This window comes from Ambystoma mexicanum, chromosome 2q, assembly GCF_040938575.1.
Source record: "Ambystoma mexicanum isolate Mex_15411 chromosome 2q, UKY_AmexF1_1, whole genome shotgun sequence".
Taxonomy (NCBI): Eukaryota; Metazoa; Chordata; class Amphibia; order Caudata; family Ambystomatidae; genus Ambystoma; species Ambystoma mexicanum.
In genome coordinates, this window is record NC_090924.1 from 773,954,939 (window position 1) to 773,981,787 (window position 26,849).

General features: G+C 46.3%; 1 protein-coding gene across 1 annotated transcript in view; it reads right to left on the reverse strand.

Moving 5' to 3' along the window:
- LOC138569748 (isopentenyl-diphosphate Delta-isomerase 1-like) overlaps positions 1-20,454 on the reverse strand; it is a 234,289-nt gene extending 213,835 nt beyond the window's left edge. The window contains exon 1 of the mRNA XM_069648007.1: positions 19,991-20,454. Coding sequence (XP_069504108.1) covers positions 19,991-20,160 — 170 coding nt within the window. The 5' untranslated portion in view covers positions 20,161-20,454. The remainder of the gene's footprint in view (positions 1-19,990) is intronic.
- Between the last annotated feature and the right edge of the window lie 6,395 nt (positions 20,455-26,849).

Consider the following 26,849-nt stretch of genomic DNA (forward strand, 5'->3'; position numbering starts at 1 on the left):
CGCCAGCCAGGCACTAAACCGACTCCTTTGCCGCCGAACCTGAGAGGCTGTGCAACCCTCGCATATTTTGAGAAAACATGTGACCCGTTTAAAGGGTCTGGAGCCATTTTGGAAAACATCCCACCTAAGATCGGCGCGTTGTTCAATTAGACCAGGACAGGGAGGCAAGCACCTTGACTGGGAGCTGGCACCTGAGCAGTGCCACCATAACACGGAAAGTAAGTATTGGCCCAGACTAACAGCAATTGTGGGTGTGAGGGAGGGTATTGAGCATTGTGGGGTATCATTTAGTATTGTTCAGCATTGACAGAGCATGGTTTAGTATTGCCAAGATATGGTCTAGTACGATTGTGACGGGGAACTGAGGTACACGTCCTTTTTCTCTGTTTAGGGCACATTCAGTCTTCCAGGTAAAAGGTTCTGATGAGCAGTAGGACTAAGCCACTGAGAGGATTAGAATGACAAGAGTTTAGTAACAAAGTATTCCTGTGGGTTGGGTGTTTTAGCTCGGGACATAGATTATGGTATTCCCGTGAGGGCTAGCTGGAGCTATCCTAGATCGTGGAAGGTGAGTCGACAGGTTAAGTCTCCTGGAAAAAGGCGTTTCACACATTAGGCGACACAACGGGTCCAGTTCGATCACAAGAGAATAGTGGTATACTCCACTTGGAGAATGGAAAAGACAGCTATAGGATTTGTGTGGGGTTGGAGTAACGGGTTATTGTTGCGAGGGCACAATCGTCCATCCACCTGTATAGTGAACTTAGTATGTCACCCTTAGGTTGGTGCATAGGACTGAAGAGTTTACCAAGAGGAGCTAGTATTGCGAAGTTGGTATTGGTAGACGAGGTGAACCAGTGGCGGGGCACGGAAGGCGTATGCGCAGGATTGTGGATGTGTGCCTGAGGAGGCAGCGATTGTAAAGGCGGACGGTGCGCGGAGCACGCCTGATAAGGTGCAGAGCCGGAGAGGCTTGTAATAATTGAAAGGTGTTCTTATTGTGTTTCTAACCCTTATTCCTGAACCGTGGATTATCGAAACCCTCAACTTGAGGTCAGGTAAACGGTATTACAATCTATCAGGGCATTAGCGGGGCAATCACCCCTCCCCCTTCAAAACTTGTGTAAAACGTTACCCCCTTACAGAGAAAAGCTGTGCAAGTATAGTATAGAATGGTCCAATCTTACCGAAGGTAAATTAACAAAGCCATGGCCACCATGGCAGTTTCTACGAGGACGTGCAGCAATCGCTATTGACACACACACAGGGTACTTACAAGGGGAAGAAATTGACTAAAAGCATGCCCAAATTTGAGTTGGGGTGCATGTTTCAGGAGGGGTAGGGGGAAACGGCAAAGCGCCAGTGGATGCTAAGCCAGCATGAGGTGAAAGAAGGAACGCACCCGTCTGCACCTCCCCCTGCTCCTCCAAGCATAGTATCTGATGACACAGGCGATGAGCAGGGAACGTATCCTATGAGAGAACTAAGAGCAGCAGAGGGATATTGAAATCCGACATACAAGCCACCAACATGCACTAACGAGGACAAGCAGAAGGGTACGGGACAGTCACCAAGTAGCAAAGGGGCGAGCAAAGGAGGAGTTTGGGAACTTAAGTACAAGCGAACAGATAGCAGCGCAGGTGCTTCTAAAGTTTAAGGGAAAGATGGATGCGGAGGCAGAAGGGGCGACGGAGGCCATTCAGAAACTTGAGAGGGACAGCAGGACTACTGAGTGGGCAGAACTGATGGTAGAGGAAGAGAGAAGAGAAAAGGACCGGGAGGTGAGACTAAAGCATGAGGACCGGGAACAGAGAAGAGAGGAGAAGCTGGAGTGAGAGGAGAGGGAACGGAGAAGGGAAGATGAGTGAGGCCATTTGGAAAAGGAAGCGAGAAGAAAGGAATCTCAAGGAGAGGAAGAGAGCAGAAAGGGAGATGAAGCAGAAGGAGAGAGAACTAGAGAAGGCAGAGAGGCGAAGGGAGATAGCAGAGCAGGAAAAACGCAAGTTACCAGAGAGGGAACAGAGGAAGTTGCAATTGGAGAGGCAAGAGAGCAAGTGCGCAGGGAGGAGGAGAGAGTAAGAGGGGCAGCACAGGCGCAGACAGCACTGGATGGGTGCAGGGAAAGAGGCGAGGAAAACAGGCGGCACGAGCCGGACCGCATGTGTTCATGAGGCAGAAGTGTGACAGAGGGAGATGGAACAAGCCTAGGGGGCTGGACAGGAGTCAGCAGGTATAATTTAGTGGATATTGACCTTAGCACAAAATATAGCGCAGACTCGACATCAAGGAGATTAAGTTTTGCCGACGACTTTTGTAGCAACATGGACATTGAATCTGACAATGTCAAGCGTAGTGGGGACGAGCGGGAGGACCATGGGGAGCCACAGCCCACAGGGACAGGTGAATGGACATCATGAGAAGCAAGGGTTGACAGAGAGAGAGAGAGAGAAGGAGGGGTCAGCTCAGGGAACAAGCACAGCAAAGGGAGGACGTGCCCCACCCACACAACACATCTGTTAACAGACTCGGGGGATCTCCCAAGACAAAGGAAGAGGGAGACCGTACTGGCATGCTCACAGGGAAGACTGTCTAGGGCATATGATGACATCAAAAGGGTACCCACATTAGAACCAACAGATGTATGCATGGACATTGATGACGAGAGAGGGCCTCGACAAGTTAGACTGTACCCAATTACACCAGAGGAGAGGGTGGTTTATTCACAAATGCCCTTACTAGAAAGAGGGAGGTCAAGACCTCAGTATGTGCCATGGAAGCACACGTACAAGGAGAATGTGAAATGTAGGTTACCATCCTTAAGTGCATGAGCGGAGAAATGGATTTATGAGATGGAGAAGATGACGGCGGGTCATAGACTGGCAGTGGGTGACATAAAGGGGCTCTTAGTCTCCATACTAGGAGACGCAGCTGGTGACTTATGGAAGAGGGTGGGGTTCCCAGGGGTGACGACACAGAACACAAGAGGGCACCCTTTCCGACATGCAGGGCAGCAGTATGGCAAGCATTACACACACAGTACCCAGACAGGTCTATACAAGTGACATAACATAACATTGGGGCAATTCCGTCACGCAAAATGAAGGATGACGAAGATCCTGTGAAGTATATTTAGGAGATTCAAGAGCCTTGGGACAAAACTATAGCAATATTTTTCAACATTTTAGTACAAGGATTACTGGACCCAGTACAGAAGAGTTTGAAGAAATTGGTAGGGATGGAAGCGAAGGGATGGCCAGAAATACAACTTACAATAGCACACTATTGCAGATTATAGTAGGAGAAGGTTAAAACAAAAAGGCAGAAGACAGGAAAGCAGATGAGGCCAAGTTAGTGCAGAAGAATCTATTAAAGTACGCGATGGAAGAGTCGGTTATAACCACCCCCACCCCACTAGTGCAGGGACAGCAGCAGTACAACAGCCACCACAGTTCGCACTGCCCATGGGTTTCGGGGAAGGGGAGGTCTACCCAGGGGCCGTGGCTTCAGGCCACAGATGCAACACAATCAAGGGGGATTTTGGTGCTATGGACAACAGATGCAACATGACCCAGGGGATATGTCAGGGGGTTTGCCAGGACACAGGAGGGAGCAACCACAGTGCTGGACATGTGGACAGTTAGGACATGTTTCAAGAGCAGGCCAATTCAGAGGGACACAACAGAATTGGAGAGATCAAAGCCTGCAGGCTATCAGGGGGGGGCCAAGAAAATTATTATATGCCAGATCAACAACCACAAGGACAGATGCAAGGTACATATTAGAAAATGCCACAATCCCAACCAAGAGCACAAGCACAGGCACAACCGCAGGTACAGACAGGCACCACAAATTGCAACACCACTACCACGTTATTTACAGTCACCACAGATCAAGGGAAGCACCCAGCAGCTATCACAACTACAGGATGACGATACACAAGAGCACATGGACACAATAGTGACACCAGTACGACAAGTGGGAGGGGTTACCATGGTGAACAACCCTTTAACAGGAAACTAACTTCTCTTTATCCCCAATAGGACAGCCCACAGACGAACTTGATGTGTCCCATCCTGTCAATCACACCCAACCCTGCAGAGGAACCACGCATAGGGGTGGAGATAGGTGACAAAACGTTTTCCTTTCTTGTTGACACTGCGGCAACTAGGTTTTACATAAGGGAAGGAACATTTAGTTGTCAGACAATGCCATGAACACTCAAGGATTCTCTGGGGCTCGAGAGGTGGTTCCTTTCACTGATAACATCTCCTTATGTATAGGAGATCATGACTTATCACTACCTTTGCTTTACTCTCGGCAGACACCTGTAAACATATTGAGACGAGACATCATGAGCAGACTAAACAGGACCATCTCATTCACAGACAAAGGCATAATATGCTCAACACCAGGCATACACATGATGAATGTAAAACAGATCGTTCAGGCATATTGTGGGTGCACAGTACAGAGGGGGGTGCCAATAGACCCCAAGATGTTCCAATATGGGACAGACATTGCCATTGCTTGGATACCAGGCATTGCAGGGAAGGTGTGGTGAGTACCAAAGCAAATACCTGTTCAGGCCAGAGACACCACTGGATGAGCAAGAAGGAACGGTAGTGTCCATTGAGATTGAGGCAGTGTTGGCACGAGAGGATTGGATTGCAGTACATGCAGTGGATGACACAGGAAGGGCATGGAGAGCAATAATTGCAGTTGCAAAGGGGTGCAGGCTCACAACAGTGACAGGTGAGAAGTGATTCAGAGAAGAGACTGGAAGTGGAGATGGTGTTTGAAATGAGTAAAATTTTGATTGCAAATTCACTGCAGAGAGGTACCATAGAGAATGGAGATGGAGGCGGCGCCCTCCTTCTGGCAGGAGGACATGGCCAAGGTACCAGGCAGCTTATGGACCACAAGTCCTTATTACGTGGGGTGCACAAAGAGCATAGGGGGGGGTGGGGAGTGAAGATTAAAATGAAACCAGAAGCGATTTTACCAAGAGTAAAACAGTATCCCCTAACTAAGGAGGTAGAGGAGGGCATCTATGAAACAATCAGCACCCTCATTGAGGGAGGCATACTAGTACCATCAGAATCTCCATGCAACACAGCAGTATACCCTGTGCGCAAGGCCAACAGGGTGTCATAGCATTTTATCCAGGATCCAAGACCTCTTAACCATATTGTAGAAGCAGAGTATCCAGTAGCAGCAAACCTGATTTTCTTCGCAATTTTCAGGTGGTTATGTCCAAGAGAATAAAAAAATATTATCAACATGGTGTGTTAACCGATTCCTAGTGGTGTACTGGCCATCGTGTTCTGGTCACTTTATACTGCCATGAGTATTACCGATATGTCCCCTACTAACATTACCCCAACCCTAGCAGGAAGGACGACCATGTTAGGCGGACGAAAAGACTGCTGATAAGGTAAGGAGAGGTAAGCACAGTGTTGACACAGACACAAAGCGAGTCAACATGTATCTCCCAGACATGTCACAGGTTACAAATAAAATGTGGTACTAACACATGTCAAAGTAGGTAGGGAAACCAACAGTGAGAGCTGGTACGTCTGCTCTTTAATCCCCTACACCATGAGTGCTTCTCGAACGTTCAATACAACAGAAACACCCTCAGCAAGAGAATGCCTGATGTACCACGCCATGGTGCAGACGCAAGGAAGATTTCAAGGGAAGACGGTAACATTCAGGTGGATGTCCAAGAAGACTATCCCTTATGAAGATAACTACATAAAGGCGCTAGACACGATGAATACCTATTGGCAGCTAGATGAAGTATTGCAGTACATAACTGACGGACCAGAGAAGGGAGAAACAAAAACTATAACACTGAAGGAACTACCATGTCTCTGGACAAGAGTGAAGGAGCTAAGTGGAGAGCCTGGATGCTGGGTAAGAGCACAGATCTCGATTTACGGAGTATACATTAATGACGGATGGGAAGATGGAGTGGTAGGAAGCAAAGCACTGACCTTAGCACAGTCAGCAGTGAACAAGATACAGGAAGAAGAAAATGACAAGTGCCTGAAGGGCTGACATGGGTGGAGAAAGAAGCTGGGTCAATGCCAGTAATCCCCCTGAAGACACCAGCAATGTGCTATCAGAACAATGGCGATGTAGAAGTTGGTGAGAACACCGGATGCAAGACAGTAGAACAACTTCCAGCCATTGAGTGGGAACAGCAGTGCCGATGGATTGTTTTTGGGCGTGTGGATCAAAGGCCTATGAGAAGTTGCCACCTGAATGGGGAGGAGTATGCTCCTTGGTGCACAATCAACATGCCATCGTTGGTGGTACCCAGGAAGGGTGTGAAGCAATTACTTTCCAAAGATGGACAATAATAGGAGAAGGAAAAGGTCATATCAAGATAGCACCAACAGCACAATCAGAGATGGAATCAGAGATGGTGGAGAAGCAGAGTGAAGAGGGGGGGGGATTACTTCTCATCAAAGTCTGAAGCAGCATTGGATGAAATACCACCAGAACACAGACCATTTAGCAGAAACCAAATGTTCTTTACAACAATAATACCAAGACTACAAACATATACAAACGTCAAATTGTTACAGATCACTCGCTGGGAGCTGATGGTAACAATTAACTCAACAGTGAATGGGTTCAGCACCATAAAGGAAGAACTCGGAGCAATAAGATTGGTGGCGCTCCAGAATAGATACATTCTAGATCTTCTCACAGCGATGGAAGGAGGAGTTTGCGCCAAGATCGGGAGTACATTCATACCAGCTAACGATGAAGATAATGGAACACTCTCAGACGCAGTTGAACAATTGGCACAAATGCATGCGAAGATGCAAGACAAAACACTAGGGACAGGGAAAGACGAGAGCTGGCTAGCGTACATATGGTCATGGATACCATCATGGCTGTCAGACGGACTGAAAATACTGGCTGAACGAAGAGGAAAGGCAGGTGTGATGGTTTCAGAACGAGACAAATTGAGAGGGAGGATTAGACAGAACTATTTCCGGTGGACACACTAAAGCTGGACAACCCCCATGATCCGAAGTTCTACGAAGAGAAGTGGGTTTGGTGCAATCCCGAAGGAATATGCTGTTACATGCACTGGTCACTCGATCACAACAAACTTTTATGGACATCTCGGAGGGATAACAAAGATATGGCAGCCAAGAGCAAAAGCAAGGTCTTATAAGCATGTGGTCGACAAGTCCACCAGAGGGGAGACTCAAGAGGGGAATGGGAGGAATCACACCCTGCTCCCCCACCAATGAAGTATATGATGCGGAAGAACAGAGGTATCGTGACCATCCATACTATTTTGTATCAATTCCCAGCGCTCCAACCATTGACAAGTACGCCAAAAGGTATCCACTCCGCCAACCTCACAGACTAGGGCCAGTACAGACCTTGCCCAGAGTGGATGAAGACCCTCAGGCGTCAACTAGAGAAACTTGAATTGACAGCATTGACTAAAGCGCTGAGAAGCAAAGCCAACGAGGTCATTAGAGACATCATGATTTAGCAGCGTTAGAAATGAATCACAACTGCCAACCGCACAATAAAACATACACACACTCTATTACACGAAGAACACGGATGCGCAGCTCTATAGGACAGATATATACAAACAGTAATTGCTTCATTATTTTGTCACTAGCTTAAATGCAGCAATGCAGAAACAGCAAGAAATCCTGAATGAATGCTTGCAGATGCGTACATGCAACTAACCTCATGGAACTGCAGGAGCACCTTTGGGACCCGTCAGTCCAGTGTGACTAACATAAGGAGAACAGAACATAGAATAGCACAACAAACAGAAGCCATGACATGGCTTGGAAAATCACAGCAGGCCACAGACCCTCGCCGAAGAGCTAAGCTGAATTCAGGCTGCACAGAAAAACTAACGCGTGAAACAGTGCTCGCTGCCAAGGCCAGAGATATGAGCGACATTCCATTCCCTGAACAACAGTAACACCAGCTGCAGTTAAGACAAATAATTCTCCTTTATTCAGGACAATTTAGAGCTCAGAAGGGGCTCAAACACTGTCTGTAGACACGTGACGTGCCAAGCCCGATGACTAATCGAAACCGGCACTGGGAAGAGAAGCGGATCTGAGTAAGGGGAGTTAGCCCAGTCTGAGGCTGCGGCGGCAGCCAAGGGAAAGCTGTTTGGCGAGACTTTCATCAAGGACATGGCTTCATATGCAAGCACATGCTTCGATGGACACATTTCAGGCCTCCCTGAAAAAGATCTTAGGGAGAAACGTTTTCGATAGGGCTGACAGAGGCAGGGGCCGCTCGGTCAGTCAATATTCATTTTACAGGCCCTCTGGAAACATAGCATAATGGAGGGAGCAAGAGTACCTTTCTTCCCATCCAGAGGAAGAGGAAGAGGCAGGAGCATGTCATGTCAATGGTGTATTAGAATTGACTTTCTTCTTCATTTACCATTTATTGTTATGCTATCTATACTAAAAAATTAAAACCGAAACCAGTGAAGTGTCTGTTCTTTGGTAGTAGATGCTATCACATATTTACAATTAATTACACATTTGTGATGGAAATGTAATGATCGTCTATGTAACACATTGAATTGTTGTGATGTTAGTACATGTGGATTTCTGGTTTCAGAACTCCGTTCCAAGAATTATTAAGGGATTTTACATCCCTATAGGAGTGCGACAGTGGGTCTCCTGTTAGCGTCTAACAGGTTTTGCTTCACCCTGAAAAAACAAAACCATAAAGAAATCTTGGTTTAGAGACACTGGGCCTCATTCCAAAATTGCCGGTCCGGTAACTACAGTACCGGTAAGTTTGCCGGTACTGTAGTTACCAGACCGGCAAACTACGAGGTCTGCTCACGGGTGCCTTGCCACCCGCCGTAATGACCCATTAACTGCCCATTCCTGGGCGCCAAAAATAATGATACCAGCAGAAGCTGTGTCCGTTATACCAGCACAGCTACTGCCGGTATTGTAATGAGGACCATCATTGAGGCAAAAGAAAATGGAGAGCTCTTGAACGTGAGTGGCATACACATTGTTGCCCCCTTAACCTTGTAAATACAACAATGCCACCCACGTGAACAAAATAAAATCATTGAAGCCAAGGCAAAATATTACAGCTCTCTTATTAATAAAGCTAAATCCTCATCTAATGAACCGTTCAAAATTCTTAAAGAATTTTAAACCCATACCTCATAATTTCCACCCGTTATTAAAGACTCTGTTTGGTGTCAAACAATCCAAGAGGAATTCCTGAGTAAAACAGCTGGCCACCAACTGAATATTGCTAACCAATTGGCTTGCTTAGTTCCCAACAAAGCACAGACTTCCTTTAACACCACCAGGGAAAATAATCCTGCCCCACTGATTCCCTAATTCGATTCGAACAAGAAGTTCATATTATGAACCTCAAATCCACCACTTGTGCAGGGGACCAACGCCCCACTAACATCCTGGAGGAGTCCATTATGTCCTTATCCCTTGGATTACCAAAATGATTAACATGTCCTTTAGGGATGGCATGGTGCAGACCTCTTAAGGACGCTTGGATAACACTTCTTTTGAAAAAGAATACACTGGACCCAGCTGTTGCAAAGAATTACCAGCCAATAGCGAAAATCATTGACAAGAGTGCCATACTTGCAATTGCAAAGCTTCGTAGAGGCTAACAAAATCTTGGGCACTCACCAGTCCAGCTTCAGAGAACAGCATGGGACTGAGACAGCACTGCTCGAGCTTAAATCTAACATCTCGAGCATTATAGAAAAAGGCCACCGATCACTATTATTGTTGCTTGATCTCTCTGCAGCATTCGATCCGATTGATCACAGTCTTCTCCAAGAAAGACTTAGTAACATTGTCAATTGCTCAGAGAAAGCAGCCCTATGGATCTCATCATTCCTCGGCCTTAGAACCTCAAGGGTAGCAGTTGCAAAAGCTGAAGCCTCTCCCATTGCCTCCTTGTGTGGAGTTCTACAGCTATGCATGACACCCAGGTACTACGAGGTGTCCGGTACTTATGCCACTGACGTTAAGACCATGAACAACATCTTTAATGAAATTCACATTGTAACTCTCGACATTAAATAACGAGAAAACTAAACACCTGATCATTGCCTCAGGCCCTCGTTTGAAGAAAAATCGACCCTAGGTATTCCCACTTTTCCATCATGGGCAACCAGATTCCTGTCAGCAGGTCAGTGACAACGTAGGAGTCATGCTTGACACAGAGTTATCTATGAATCAGCACATGTCAAGTATTCGCGCCTCCAACAGCAAATGGGAAGAAATGGTTGACCTTTCTAACAGATTGGAACCTCATTGTGGCAAATGGCAGCATCAATGGTGACATCCCAGCAAATCCCACGTGGAAATGCGGGAATCTAACATAGTGATTGACTACCTATTCCTATCAAGAGATCTGTTTGACAAATGCAAACATTTCAAGGAAAATAAAAACAGTGATCACAGGTTAATCGGCTCTATAGATTGCAAAATAGAAGTAGCCAAACATAATTACTCTGACCAGATCCAAGTAAACAGGTAAAATAGATTGCCCACCTTTATAAAAAAAAAAAAAAAAAGAAAGGGGGTCCACATTGAATAAGAAATTAGAAAACTGCCTAGATATGGTAAATGATGGGGAGATTACCAAACTAAGCAATCCTCTGAATTTTGTAGACTTTTTCATGCCACAGATCAAGAAATAATAATGCCTGCAGAACACACAAACATGCTTTGATGAAGCAACATGGGCAAGGAAAAAAGAAATGAGAAAAGCCACGTGTGAACTCACAAAAATGCACCTCAACAGTACATAATAGGATTGTGCCCTTTACCATCGAAAAAACGAATATAAAACTGGTCCAAGGCAAACAAACAAATGTGTCTACAGAACGATGGAGAATGTATGCTACAGGCAGTATCATACCAACTCAAGGAATTTTTGGTGCATCATCAACTCAATGACAAGTGAAGAAAGTCACGTTCAGAGCAATGTGATCCCTGAAGAAATATAGCAGACTTACCTAAGCAACATTTTTAAAAGATCTAAAAGAGCTGTTGAAGAGATCTCACACAATGGAGACTGGAAGTTCACCATTGACAAAAATACCATAATAGAATTGATTAAATAATTATCAGCATCCAAGGCTGCTGGCCCAAATGGGCTTACCAATGCTATATTAAAGTCCAACATCTCAGTATGGTCAGAAGTTCTCATAATTCTATTTTGCTGAGTAATTACAACGAAACAAATTCTAGAGTCCTGGAGAAAATCATTAATAATTCCCCATTTACAAGAAGGGAGATCAGGAAAATCCGAAGAACCATCGCTGATCTCCCTATTGGATGTAGATATCTTCATAGAAAAAGTGTGCTGAAAGAACTTCTGGGCAGAAGACAAGGGGATCCTGCTAAAACAACAAAATGGTTTTCGCAGTGGTCCATCGACGACGCTAAATGGTGCTCTAATGAGTCTAATAACCAGCAAGTCGTTTAAAAAAAAAAAAAGGAGGCAACACATCATATGCGGCATTAATTTTCCAAAGCTTTCAACAACGTCAATCGAGACCTATTGTGGAACAAGCTAAAAAGGTTGGAGTATACCAGTGCTCTCCTAACGATTGAGCTCCACTATCACACCAGACTGCAAATCAGGCTCGATAAAGCGGGAAGATTGAGCGAAAACATCAAAACTGCAAGAGGAGTCAAGCAAGGTTGCAGACTTGCATCCTGTCTCTTTGATTTCCACCTAGAAGATCTATCGAGAACCTTGGATGGTAGGTGTCTGGCAAGTCGAAAGTGACAAAACAAAGACCATCATGGATCGCCTATGTAGACGATATTGTCTTGCTGGACCACACACCAATAGGGCTACAACACCCGTTAGCAGCTCTGGGGAATGTATGTGAAACAAAATGATCTGCAGATCAACTCCACTAAATCAAATATTGTTAAATTCAAAAATCCAAGATAACGGGGAGCGAGCTTCAACTGGGACCTAAACTGGCACCCAATTCCAGTTGTAATGGATATGATATACTTGGGTTTCAAAATATGAAGCTTTCCCCACCATGGGGCTCTTGATGCAAGATCTGGAACACAAATTACTGAATTTGGGAGCATAAATGAAAATAATCCTCAACTCGTACTGCAAATTTTCCCTGACACATTGGTGAAGTTCTACACAGGAAAGATCATAACTTCTATTACCTATGGAATCGATATAAATCCAATGAGAGCATCAATTGGAATAGATTAGAGGGTAAACTACGGAAAGGGGTTCTCAATCTGCCCCAATTGTTACCCATCTCAGCACTGCGCGACGAGTTGGGTCTAGAGTCATTAAACTCCAAGATCGAGTGGAAAAGTGTTGTCCCTTTTCAGACAGAAAGTAGATCCGCAGAAAAACTCCCTATTTGAGAACATCCACGAAATGCTAACAAACTGCGACAACCCATTTCTCAACAAACTCATGCTACAAGTCTCCTCAATCCTCCTGAAATGTGAACGAGACGTCATGGATCTGATACAGAATTCTCTGAAGGTCAAAGAAGCTTTTAAAAAAAAAAAAAAGTGTGACTGGATCAAAACTATGACACAGTGAGGGGCTCAGAGTTATATCAACCTTTATCTTCGCAAGATAAACCCACAGGCTGGCGTAGGATGTACTTGAGAAAATTCCCCAGTGGAGAATTAACTTTTTAAGATTCCGTCTTAACCATCATACTAACGAGAGAGATACTACATATAAGACACAAGACTGAATATCCAGATAACATCTGCCCTTAATATATCACACAAGGAGCCCAAAACATATACTGATTGTGCAGTAACAGAAACAATCAGAATCATGAGGTTGATCAGATTTGTGCATAGCAGTTGGTAGCTGACAACCCACTCCTTCCGGGAAAGACTAGAGTCGGGACAGGCGCCAAGGCTCACGATAGAAGTTGTGAATATTCTCAGAGACCTGAACTTACTCACGGAAAGAGAGGAGAAGAGTCAAAAATAAATTCCCCATGAAGTTAAGGGATGGAATATTGCTTGCTCACACTCTACTCAATCTGTATATTAAAACTCAGACATGGGCAATAATGGTCTGCTAAACAAAAGAATTAACTAACCGTAGATGAGAACGTAATTAATTTTTATTAACAATGATATCTCTCTTTTCTTTGTGATCTAAAGTTGTAATAGTGGAATATTAAATGATGTGTTATGTAATTGTAAAAAGATGCTTGCGGCTAGAATTATTTTTTTTTTTAAATCAAAAGTATTCGCTCCTCTTGCGGATATATTACTAAGCTTATCCATCAGACTAGACCCTATATAACATTAAATAACAGATCCCTCCTGGCCACTGCTCTGAACAACAGCTTGCTTACTGGCACCCCTCAATCCAACCTTGCCCGCTTACAAACCATGCAAAACAGAGCTGTTAGGGCAATTCACAGTTGGGCTAAAAATGACCATGTATCTGAATTCAGGAAAAGGTTACATTGGCTTCCTGTTAAACAGAAAATCAGGCATAAGATCCTATCCCCGACTTATAAATGCCAGAATTCTGCTGCCCCACAGTACCTCGTAAAAAGGATTTCCTCCCAATATCCCACACAGAGTACTGAGCTATAATGACACCAACACAGTACTTCAACCACGCTTTTGGCAAAAAAAAAAAAATTTTAAAGTTGGTGGTACAAGTTTTGAAGTGCGGGTCCCTCAAGAATGGAATGCTATTCCACCTGCTATGAGATTACCCTCTTACTTGGCAAAGTTCAAAAGACTATTAAGACCCTCCTCTTTAACTTGGTGGATTAATTGCCCTATTGCTAATCTTCCCCCCCCTTGCCTCCCGCACCCGTTTTGTTTGTCCGTCTTTGTTTTTCTGTGCGCTTTGAGGTCTACGGGGCGTGTAGCGCTGTACAAGAATTAAAAATAAATTAAATAAGCATTCCGCCAGTGAGGGGTGGGAAGGGGGGGTAGAGTAGCGCAGTATATGCAGAGATGGAGAGAGATAAGAGATATCCTCAAGACTCCTGGGTATTGCAGACGATAGAAGGTTTCAAGTTAGACTTTTTACATGATCAAATTTAGATATATCCACCAAGACCGATCTGTATCAACAGGGAAGACGAGATTCTGCTAGAGAGAAGGATAAAGAAATGATGGCAAAAGAAAGCCATTACATCAGCATTAGGAGGTGCAAAGAGGTTTTATAAGCAACATGTTCTTGGTGATGGGCAGGTGCAAAGTCAGACCAGTGATCAACCTCATGGCGCTGAAAGCGTTTGATAAACAGACTTCAGGATGGAGGGAATCCATCTACTGAGAGACATACTACAGAATGGGGAGTGGCTAGTGCGAGTAGATCTCAGGGACGCTTATCCGACGGTGCCCATACACCAGAGCCATCGTCACCTACTACAGTTTCTCTGGAGAGGTCACAGTTGGGAGTATGTGAGTCTCCCGTTCGGTCTGGCATCAGCTCCTTGGTGCTTCACTAAGCTAATGAAGCCGGTGGTAGGACACCTCAGAGAGCAGGGCAACAGATTAATTATATACCTGGACAACATCTGCTTAACGTGCCAGGACAAAGATGCTTGTAGAGCAGGTGAAGATCACAACCAAACTATTGCAGAAGTTGGGTTTTCTGATCAACAAGGAGAAATCAGAGTTCATCCCATCATAGTCGATGGAATTGGGAACCCTCAGACTACCCCTGGAGAATGTAAACTACATCAAGAAGGAAATAAAGTCAATGATGGTGAAGGAGGTGATATCACTGAGGGGGCTATCTAGGCTAGAAGGACGTCTATTATGCTCGATTTAAGCAATATTTCCAGGCCCCTTGCATTACCGGATCTTACAGCGGTTAAAGATAGAACACCTCAAAACAGGGGCTTCCTTACGAGCAGAGGGTCCCCATTTCTCAGGAGAAAAGGAGGGAGCTGGAGTGGTGGTACCACCACATGGAAGCCTGGAAAAGCAAGGCGAGATTTGGCTCATCCCCGGACCTCATCATAGAGTCGGATGCCAGTCGTAGGGTTAGGGGTTCCTGGTGCAGCGATTTAGCCACAGGAGGGAGATGGTCGGGGGACGAACCCTCCACATCAATTGTCTCGAACTGCTGGCAGGATCCCTCGCAGTACTATGCTGGACCAAGGAGAGGACAAAATGTTCCATTCTTCTCAAGATGGACAACGTTTCCGCAGTCAGGTATATCAATCGGCTGGCGGGACGAAATCCAGGATGCTGGCAGAGTTGTCGAAGGATTTTTGGCATTTATGCCTTCAGAGGAGAGTCACTGTGATGGCAGGACATCTGCCCGGTGTCCAGCACCAGAAAGCGGACTGCAATTCGAGACACCCAAGGGACTCCAGCGATTGGCAGCTGGACGAGAGAGTTTTCCAAGAAATCATGAGGCAGAGAGGACCTTGTCGGACGGACTTGTTTGCCTCGAGGTTGAACAAGAAACTCACTTTTTTCAGCTGGAGACAGGATCCGGAAGCAACAGCAACTGATGCCTTTCTCCTAGTCTGGGGCCAAGCAACATACTACGCCTTCCCTTCGTTCATCACGATACCACAATCGCTCAAGTAAGGAGACAGGGTGCCAGGGTGATACTGGTGCCGCCCGGTTGGAAGGGTCAGGCTTGGTTCCCAGACCTTCTGCAGTTGTCATACGAGGTTCCCATCTTTCTGCAGCAGAGAGAGGATATCATGCAGGGCCCAACAGCAGAGATACGCCCGCTGGTTCAGACAGGGAGTCCGATTCTGGTAGCGTGGGCAAATTCAGGGGAGCCTGGGCCAAGCCAGGACTTTTGGGGAGGCTCAGAAATGTATCAGAGAATCCTGGGCTCCCGGAACCAAGAAAGCCTATAGCGGCGCATTGTGAAAGTGGAGTAGTTGATGCATGGAGAGGGAGGTACATCCCGTTCCAACGGAGGTAGTTCACGTGGTGAACTTTTTTGGCCCATCAGGAGGCTGACACTAAAGCATACCGAACTTTAAACACTTATCGCGCCGCAATATCAGCTGGTCACGAGAAGGTAGATGGTAACCCTGTAGGTGAACATCTGCTTGGATGTAGGCTAATCAGAGGAATTAAATGTATGAGACCACCTACTGCGAAATATTCACGTCTTTGGGACGTTGACGAGGTGTTGAAATGTAAGGCTTGGCTTGATAACGAGGTGCTTTCCAGAAAGGCCTTATGGACAAAGCCAACTACTGTGCTTAATTTCATCCAAGAGGGTATCGGATGTCAGAGCTCTTGAGATGGACAGAAAATCTTTTTCACCGACAGGTGTAACCTTTTATATAGCAAAAAGAACTGACAGGGATCAAGACTGTTGATTATGTAGCATTCCCAAACCGACCCAAATTATGTCAAGTCAGATGTTTGAAAGACTATGAAAATATCTCAGCGCGTGCCAGACCTGCAAGGAAGAGAAAAAAAAATAAATAAATAAAAATCGCAATTATTAATAGCGATAAGGAAAACCTTAACAGCTGTTTTGACGGCTACACTGGCAAGATGGGTGAAATGGTGTATGGGCCATGCTGGTATAGATGTAGGGCAGTATGGTACACATTCGATTGGGGGTGCCATGGCATTCACAGCATTCAAGATGGGGGCACGCCTTTGAGACTTTTTGAGGCCTGCAGGCTGGTCGAACAAGTCGGCTTTTTTAATGTTTTATTTTCCGACCAATCAGGTTTTTACGTTGGTGGGAAGTAACTAGCATAATCCGAGGAGATTTTCAATAGATTCGTAATAGAAAGTCATAATTCTATTAAAGACACAGACGAAGGATTATCCCACCCTACAACTCTGTAGATAGACTGGTTTGGCTGTAATAATGCTAGTTCATTATGTACAACTATAAGATTTAATGTGCGATTACCCACCCAGTCCGGAGTGGCTTTTACATTATTGCTGTTTATGTCTTGAAAGGTACATAACGCAAAGCATCGTGATCATGAAGAATAGTCGAGTGTACAACGGAAGTTCAGGCGTTTACCGGTTGGGACACAGGTTTCAGTTATGGATCAGCTAAAGAAAAGGAGGAAGGATATTATACTGGACTGGAGATGGTGGTTGGACAGTAGAAGTCACGTGGGAAGGACAAACAATTAAATACAAACTTCTAAATCAACTAATTTCATGGGAATTGTAGTTTTTATCAATTTATTGTATGGGTGTGGTAATTTGGTTTACTGCTCTAGAAGTAAAGAGTTGAGCATAATCCTTCGCCTCTGTATCTTTAATGGAATCATGACTAATATGAATGTATTGAAAATCTGTATTTCCTGCTTACAAAATACATGGGATAAACTAGGCCTCGATAGGATTTACAAGGGGAGGTAAAAGGATAACCAAATCATACAAGACACGAATGGAGTACAAGGAGGAAAGCACAAAGAGGATTAGGGACAAATGAGAAGTTGATCTGGAAGAACAGTTTCGATGAAGAATGGGCCAGACTACTACTGCAAGTTAAAGTCTTAAAACGAGCACAGTGTCAATGGCTACACATATATGTGTTGTGTGTGATGAAGAGGATACTGAGCTCAAAAAGATCACAGGAACAGGACCCAAACTGCTGTAGGTGTAAAAATGTAGAGGGCACCTATTTACACATGTGGAAGGGCTGTGCAAGATAACAAAAAAAGTCAAATGCACAGACTTCGAAAAGGGAGTATACAAATGTAAATTGACAATGGGTTATAGCCCCGACTTCGTCAACAAGAAGGAAAAGACAAAATTATGAAATTATGTAGAAACTGTTGGATTTGGCCATCTTTTGGCAAAACGACTAAATGGAGTGGGGACATGTTGAAGTTCCAGGTTAGAGTGGATGGACGAGAAAGAGAGAAAGAAAGATCCAGACGTGTAGAATACAATATACGTCATGAGGTACTAGATCTGCATCATGCACCTTAAATCTAAAACCACCTTGAAATAATGAATAAGCCAAAACATGTGAACGGTTGCATAATGGAATGTAATACGTACGAAAGTAAAACAATTACAGCCAGCGCTGGTCATTGGGCCGGCTCTCGCCGGATCCCAGATCCGGCACCAGATGTGTAGCCGATCTCGGGATCAGGCCAGGGTCAGCCCCCAAACCCATGCTCTGCGTTGGGTTACTTAAAAAAAAATAATAATAAAAAAAAAAAAAATATATATATATATATATATAAAGAAGAGCGCCCGCGACTAATCTGCCATGTACTCTTTGTGCACAGTGCTCTGCTCGCACAGGGCAGATTAGATGTCTGACCCCCACCTTGGTGGGCTCGGAGTCTAATCTGCCCCACGGTGCAAGCCGTTTGTGCACACTGTGCATAGCATTTTTGTTCTTTTGTACTCTCCCCTCGTCTGCTTTAATTTTCATTGTGCACCCGTTTCCTTTGTCTCGCTGGTGTTTGTTCTTAGTTGGTTATACTTATTTGTATAACCAACTAAGAACAAACACCAGAGACACACGGAGTCAGCACACATGTAAATCTGACCTCTATAAAATGCAGCACATCAGATATGTGCTGCATTTTTTTAAAGGGCAGATTTGAAAGTGAGCTGACTCCAGTGACCCTGTGTAATTTTTCGTGTTTTGGTTCGTGCACGGAGTAAAAGTGTGGTTTCTCAGTGATGCTGTGGGCAAATGTTATGCGTCCGGATACTGGATGCCAGGGTTGGACTGGGGCATAAACTTGTCTCGGCTTAGTGGCCCACAGTTGCAAATGGCCATTCATTCCTTATGTGCCAGAATGTTTGATATTGCTGTATCAAACTATTATTTTGGACATTTCCTTTGATCGGACGTCAACTGCCAGCTGCGCCGCCTCTAAGCCCCGTCTCCTCAGACACAGCCCCCCGCCCCAAACTCCACCAGGCCCTTGTGGGATCCGCCACCACCTTCCCTCCCCCCCCCATTTCCACCACTGATTACAGCAAGTTCAAAGACGTTATAAAGCAGACACCTGGAAATCGGGGTCACTATATGTAAAATCGCGTTATAAATTGAATGAAGATGTACGCAATTGGGCCGATGATGTTATGCAATGTTGGTCATTAAAAAAAAAAAATCCGATTTAAAAAAAAAAAAAAAAAAAAAAAAAAAACACACAACAAACATGCCGTTACCCTTTTTTGGCAACGCAACTTTACGAAGCATTCGACCTATTTAAGATGCATGGTTGCTAGCACATCTTAAAGAAAAACACAAGAAACGTAACAGTGAATAGAAATCATAATGCAAACCAAAAGGTAAGAGAAACACAACTGAACCTACACACTCCCGTGGTTGTGGGTGGCAGATCAAGGCACCCCGTAACGGGGAGACACCCATCGCCTTCAAGTCTAAAGAGGCCTTCATTTTGAGGGCGTTTTGGGCATTTTATAGTCCTTTTTAGTCAATAAAAAGCCCTTTCGTGCTGCGTCTCGAAAATATTCCACCAGTACCTTGTGTTCCAACAATTCAAGTTGTGCCAAACTGTCCACATGGGATGACCTTAATTGTAACTTTTAGAAGTTATTCTTCCTCCACTAATGCAAGTGGCAAATCGAGAGCCATCACGTTTTATGAAATAGGGTTCACTCTTAGAGAAATGACCATGGATGGATAGTAGTCAGATGTGCGAGATTCTACTCGGGTAAGTGGCAGAGTGGCACCATGAGCCGTCAGGGGGGTCAGTGTCAAGACTCACCCGCTCTATCCGGAATAACAGTAGACTCGCGTTTTGAGAGCTCTCGGGTTTCCTGTGGCCTCTGTCCCGTTTCTGCTTGTAATTTTGAGACTTGCAGTTTTTCTTACATTTCAAACTGGAAGCACCACAAGCCCCGGAATTGAATGGGAAAACGTATGACTGGGTGGCCTTCTAACGCACGGTCACTGGAAACTTGAGGGCACTATTTCTTAGTTGAAGGGGATAAATACACTGTACCCCTCTACTTATGGCGTTTGCTCCACTTACCTTGGTTTGGGTTGCGATGCAGCAGGTTCTCTCCTAAGCATGCGCTGCACTGGCAGCAAGATCCTTCCTCGAAACCCGCACCAGTGTTTCACGTCGTTCCCAAACACTGTCACTGCGCATGCGCGACGCCTCAGCCCCGCCCTCAATACTCCGTTCAAGTTGTTTAACATCTTCAGACCGACTGTGGCAGCCAATCAGGAAGCCTGTGAGGACTGTCGCCAGATGAGGCGATCTGGTGATCAACCTTTGCGTTATCTGCGTTCTGAGCCCCCTAATGCAAATGCAATGAGCCGACAGGGTACAATGTGCCCAGCCCACCGCTTAAACCTCACAGCAGAGAACCTGCCAGCGAAATAGGAAGCCCCGCCTATCTTCCGAGCGATATCATCACACCAGCAACACCGCTCCCGCCCTCCCTGTAGCAGCCAGCGAGTGTGTATCAACAGCGCAGGCTCAGTGACTATTACTGACCAGGCGTCGGTGTCCTTTTAACTCAGAACCGATTATGCCTTGGCCAATACAACTTTTCTTTCATTTCATTGTTGTGTGACAAATGCTGTTTCACCCAACATAATTTCGTTGATAAACCAACTGACATCTACTTTCCGGTCAAAAGAACAAATTAAAGAATAACAGTTCACTGAAGGTCAAAATAAATTAAAGAATAACAGTTCACTGAACTGTGATACGGAAGTCTCAGATTGTAGAAGGCTTAGTTTTACTAAAGTACTAGCGACGTAACGCACTTCACCAAATGTGCCAGCGTAAGCGACATTCTTCATAGTTGCAGGGTGGGACCCTGATAGGCCGTGAGGACACGGGCCTTGGCGCCAGGGGCACCATGGATGTCGGGAGCATCCAGATGGAGGGTGCCTCGGCTGGACCCAGGGTACCAAGCTGGTCTGGTGGGCCCAGACCAGCAAGGACCTGCAGTTCCATGATCACACAGTGTGGGCCTGCAGGCCAGGGCCGTAGGACCGTTCTCAGGGTATAGGCATGCACGCCCAAAGTGAGAGACTGCGACAACTGGAGTTACATAGTTGGAGTCTAGTTGTTCTTATGCACTTGCCTGCATGGACTCCTTTTATTAGCATCTTAAAAGGGCAATGCACGTGGAAGGGACACACATCTTAAAAGGACAGTACACACGGGAGGGTCACCCATAACACTCTTACTTTTTCATAACGAACAAAACAAATGTTACTGAAACATAAATGATTCCCCCACCATTACAGAACGACAATATGTATACGACTTGGGAATTGTAGGATATACAACTAGAAGGATATGCCACTGATACATACATAGGGACTCCGGTATTGTGGTGTCACATGCCCAGATACTTCCGGGTCACATGACACCCGGAAATAAAGGAATCACCGGAACTGGCGTTAGAACGCCAGTCCGGGTTTATGCACCATAACGAGTGGTCGCGTCTTTCTTTTCCCGTGCCGCGAAGCACCGCGCACCAAGCCAGGCCTGCACATGAGGTTGGGCCCTGCATGTTACCCGAAGCCCGACATCACACTGGCGACGAAGGGGAAAAGAGGAACCCCGCGAGCGGAGCTGCGTATCAACACGCGTGGCATCTGAGCCTCGTTTTCACCCCCCAACGCTCTAAATCATCACGCGAGGACGTACAAACATTTCAAAAGCCTTGTTCTCAGCCCCCCAACGTTCCAGGAACATCGCATTAGGGACAAAGTGGCTGATGCACGTTCTGCCCTATCCAGAAACAATTTGTGTTTTTACAAAGAAAAAAAAACTAAAAACTTTGGACGATTAAAACATCAGGAAGCCACAACCCAGTCCCCCAGGATAACAGAAGACGACACTGCAAGCCAAGGCCACGACTCATGCACCCAGGCCCCTGCACCACGACACTGGTGAGTGAAGCCCAGTGAGCCCGCACTTTGGCTGTGCCCCCACCCCGGTACCGCAACATGTCCAGTGGAGGGTCAAGCCCCTCGAGAGCCAACACTGGCTCGTCAACCAGAAAGAGCCTCACCGCAGATCACCCCGACCCAGCGCTCACCATGCTCATGCCTCCATTTGACCCATTCACCACTGGAGCAGCCATTCGCTGGGAAATCTGGCTACAACAGTTTGAAATGCACCTCGACGCAAGAGACATCACGGTAGCAAAGAAGAAGCGCACATTCCTCTTGCTCAACATCGGGGCTGCCGCCCTACGCCTGCTTAACACCATCCCAAACCGCAGAGACGACAACAACTACGACGCTGCAAAGACTGCGCTCACTAACATGTTCAAACCAGACCTCAACCCGGACTATGAACGTTTTCATTTCTGCATGGCTAGACAGCGGGAAAACGAAACAGTTGATAAATTTCATGCACGCCTATGAGAAATGGCGGTCGGCTGCGAGTTCCCTGACAAAGAGTTTGCCATCCGCCTCCAAATAATCAACGGCGTTTCCTCAGAAAAACGGAGAAGAGCCATCCTCTCAGAGAAGAATGTACGCCTATCGCGCATCCTGGAAATGGCATGCCTTCGTGAGCAGACGGAAGACCAGGTAGCAGTAATCGAAGCGGCGATCCAGAGACTTCCACTCGACAGCCAAAAACCAACGGAAGACGTTGCAGCCATATCCAAGCACGGGAACACTCGTGTGAGGCACGAGCAGAAAGCCCACATGCCGCAAGGGAGAGACAAAGCCTGCAAATGGTGTCGGCGGCCCATGGCACAAAGGAGAGTCCTGTCCCTCATGGGGGTCAACCTGCCGAAAATGCAACCGTCTCAATCACTATGCTGCAGTCTGTCTAAACCCGCCAAACCGAAATGACAGAGAGCCAACTCCGCGACCAGCGCAAGAGCGCCGGAAAAAGTTTGCACCCAGAGAAACTCTGTATCAACCCGACAAGAAAGGAAAGGCCAGAGCCATTGATCACTCCCAAAGATCCCCAGACACTAGCGATAGTGACGACAGCGAATCCCCCGATAGGAGGGACAAAGACAGACGGAGAAGAGGGAACAAGCGGATACATCGAGTGCACCTCATCTCGGCCGTCGAACCACATCGATCCCGACAACGGAAGAGACCTTAATGCCTAGTCATCTCCAACGGAGAACCACTAAAGGTAGTCATTGACACGGGCGCAACAGTGAATGTAATGCCAACGACAGCATTCAGCAAGCTCCGCCCGAAGCCCAAACTCCATAAGAAGAAGGTCTGACTATACGCCTTCGGATGCAAGAAACCCCTACCTGTGCAAGGGTCCTTCAAATCAGACTTTTCTCACAATAACAAGTGCCGGGCACGCATATATGTCGTGGATGCTGGCTGCGAAACACTGCTAAACTGTAAGACAGCGGAAAAACTGAAATTAATACAGTTCGCTTTCAGCCTCCAATACAAAGAACTCGACAACCTACTGGAACAATACCAGAAGATATTCCAAGGCATCGGATGCCTGAAAGGCCGAACCATCAAGCTCCACATAGACCCTACCGTCGAGCCGAAAGCCGTACGTCACCGACGGATACCATTCCACTTGAGAGAAGCAGTGAAGAAGGAACTAGCCAAGCTCGAGGAAGCAGGAATAATAGAGAAAACATCAGGTCCGACCCCATGGGTGTCCCCCATGGTAGTTGCCCAAAAACCCAAGCAACCCAATGCGGTACGAATCTGTATCTGTCATGCGCCCCTTTTTCACAAGGCATTGGTTTCGATGGAGGCTCGGCCGCCATTGAAATGTTCCGCCACGTTCAAGGCACAACGCCAGGCTGCGCGCTAGTCTTTCTCAAGATGGCCGCCACCAGGGTTATCAGGGCTCCCACTCCGCGAGCAACTCGCGTTGCAACTTAGCTCCTCACTGCTGGTTAATACGCTAGTGCTCTCGCTTGGCTCTGCTGAGCCCCTCTGTCCTGCCTTGGGCCTCTGCCCGTCCCTCTCATTCCTCTGTTTCTCCCGTCCGTTCCCTTTCGGCGGACGGTCTTTCTTTCTCTGGCTCCCGTCTCTGTTCTCTCTGGCCCTCTGTGTCCGTTTTGCTTTTTTACGGATCCCGGCATTCTCCCGTCATTCTGCCTCCCTCTCCCTTGGTACTCACCTTGGGATTTTCTCTGGCTTCTCGGACCTCATTCCTTCTCTTTCCCTTATCCGCCTCGCATGCAGGCAACTTCCATTCCATTGCGGGTGAAGTCCGCACCTACTACCTGGTTCTCGTGGATACTCGAAGACCAACCTCTTCCTCTGAAAGTCATCTGGACTCCGTTCTCCGGCATCAAGGAGGCTCAGGGTTTTTTGCCTACCTGGCTTTTTCCCCTCCGGTTATCGCGGATCCGGGCCACCGGTTTCCGGTATTTTCCGACAACCATTGTGGCGTCGTTTCGCGGTAGACCATATTTGATAAAACAGAAATCCTATGGCAAAGAAAGAAAGAAGAAGGTGAAGAAGGTCATTTCTTCAGGTGAGGAGGAGGGGGAAGATTCCAATTTGGGAAGTGAACTAGATATTGGAGACAAACCGGAGATTTGTGACAGTTTGCAACGCCCAACACACACCAGTATGGCGACCCCCGAACAAATCCAGGAATTGGTCGCCACAGTCCAATCTTTGAATGTAGAAGTTCGGAACCTGAACCAGGAAGTGCAGAATTTAAAGATAGAGAAAAAATGTACTCCGTCAATTAGTGACTAATAGGGAGCCACGCAACTCCGACCTACCAACCCTGCCACTGGCTTCAGGAAAATTCGACGGTGCGCCGAAGGCTCTCAAGGAATTCATTGAAGCTTGCAATGTGCACTTTGCCTTCCGTCCTACCACCTTTGCTACTGGTCTTAGCAAGGTGGGCTATGTAATTTCCAACCTCAAAGGTAATGCACTGGCGTGGGCCAACCCCCTAGTTACTACAGATGATCCAGTTTTACGAGATTGGGATGCCTTTCTTATTCAACTTAAGCAAACCTTTGAAAGGCCAGAAATAAAATACATGACGTGCGAAGAGATGTTAGAAGTAAACCAAGGACAGATGGACCTCTTGACCTACATCACCAGATTCAAACGACTGGCCATAGAATCCACCTGGTCTGAACAAGCCAAATTCTCTCTTTTCCGCAGGGGGCTTAAAGAGGAATTGAAGGATGAATTGGCCAGGGTTCCCCGCCCGGTCTCTTTCTCAGAACTTGTGTCAGTCACTCTGCAGATTGTGACACCGCATTAATGAACGCAGACAAGAGGAGAAGAAGGGAAGAAGCTCATTCGGTTTCTCAACCCCCTCTCAGACTCCGGCACCTTCTTCCAGGACTAACGTAAAGGAAGAACCCATGCAGATCGGATCCATGAGGTCTCTGCTAACTCCAGAGGAGCAGAAGAGACGCAGAGAAGCGGGTCTCTGCATGTACTGCGGATCATCTACACATCTCCTGCGGAACTGTCCTGATGTCCCACCAAGGCGTTCGGAAACAGATCGCCTCGAACCTAGGGGGGGACCATGGTTCGAGGAGTCTCAGAAAGTCTCTACCTATCTCTCTCGATAACACCCTCCAGTCAGACAGAAGACACACGCCTGATGGTACTTACCCTACAGTTGTCCTGGAGAGAGCGATCTGTGGAAACCATGGCCCTGATTGATTGTGGGGCTGCGGGGAATTTTGTGAACACTATGTGGGCTGAAAGAATGGGCATCAGTCGTCTACCCAACAAAGAAAACATGAAGGTGGAAGGGGTTGATGGTACCCCGCTATGCTCCGGTCCCATTACTCACTCCACAGAACCCCTCCAGGTCACCATTTAACATCATAAGGAGAAAATCTCTTTTAAGATCATCTGGGCTGCACACTTTGCCATTATTTTGGGCATACCTTGGTTGCGTTTGCAGAACCCTACTATTGACTGGACCAAGAACTCTCTCAGCTTCCTTTCCACGCATTGCCACCAATTCTGTCTGGAATCCTTCCATTACCAGACAGCCGCGGTTCAGTCAGCGGACTTGAAATCTCGGACGATCCATTTGATTCCACCACAATTCCAAAGGTATCACCGAGTCTTCCTGGAAAAACGGAACACGATCTGCCTCCCCAACGCCCAGAGGACTGTGCCATAGACCTGATCCCAGAAGTTTTAGTACCATTTCGCAGAATGTTTTCCCTTTCTGCCAGAGAGAAGATAGTTCTTCGGGAATACTTGGACGCCAATCTAAAGAACGGCCTGATTCAACCTTCGAAATCTCCTGCAGGGGCCTCTCTGTTTTTCATAGCCAAAAGGGATTCCACAGAGCTTCAGCCCTGCATAGATTATAGGGGACTCAACAAAGTGACTATTCGGGACCGGTATCCCATGCCACTTATATCTGACATCCTGGAAGCGGTAAGAGGTACTACAATATTTTCAAAGCTGGATCTGCGAAATGCGTACCATCTCCTGCGCATCAAGTCAGGGGATGAGTGGAAGACAGCATTCTGGACACCCTACGGTCTATACGAGTACAAGGTGATGCCCCCGCTGTATTCCAGAGATTTATGGATCGCACTTTCTCGGATTTGCTGTTTCATTCAGTGATCATCTATTTAGATGACATCTTAGTCTTCTCCAAATCACTACAAGATCATTCAGTTCATCTTCACAAGGTAATTGATCGACTTCAGGAGAACCAACTTCTTGTGAAACCCAGTAAGTGCGAGTTTCAGACTTCTTCAATCCCCTATTTGGGGTTTATTCTATCCCAAGATGGTATCAGAATGGATCCTAAGAAGGTTTCTGCCATTATGGATTGGCCGTCTCCCACTAACATAAAGGAGGTTCAGAGATTCCTGGGATTTACCAACTTTTACCGGAAATTCATTCGAAACTTCTCTTCTACTATGGTTCCCTTAACCTCTCTTCTTAAGAAAGAGAACCAA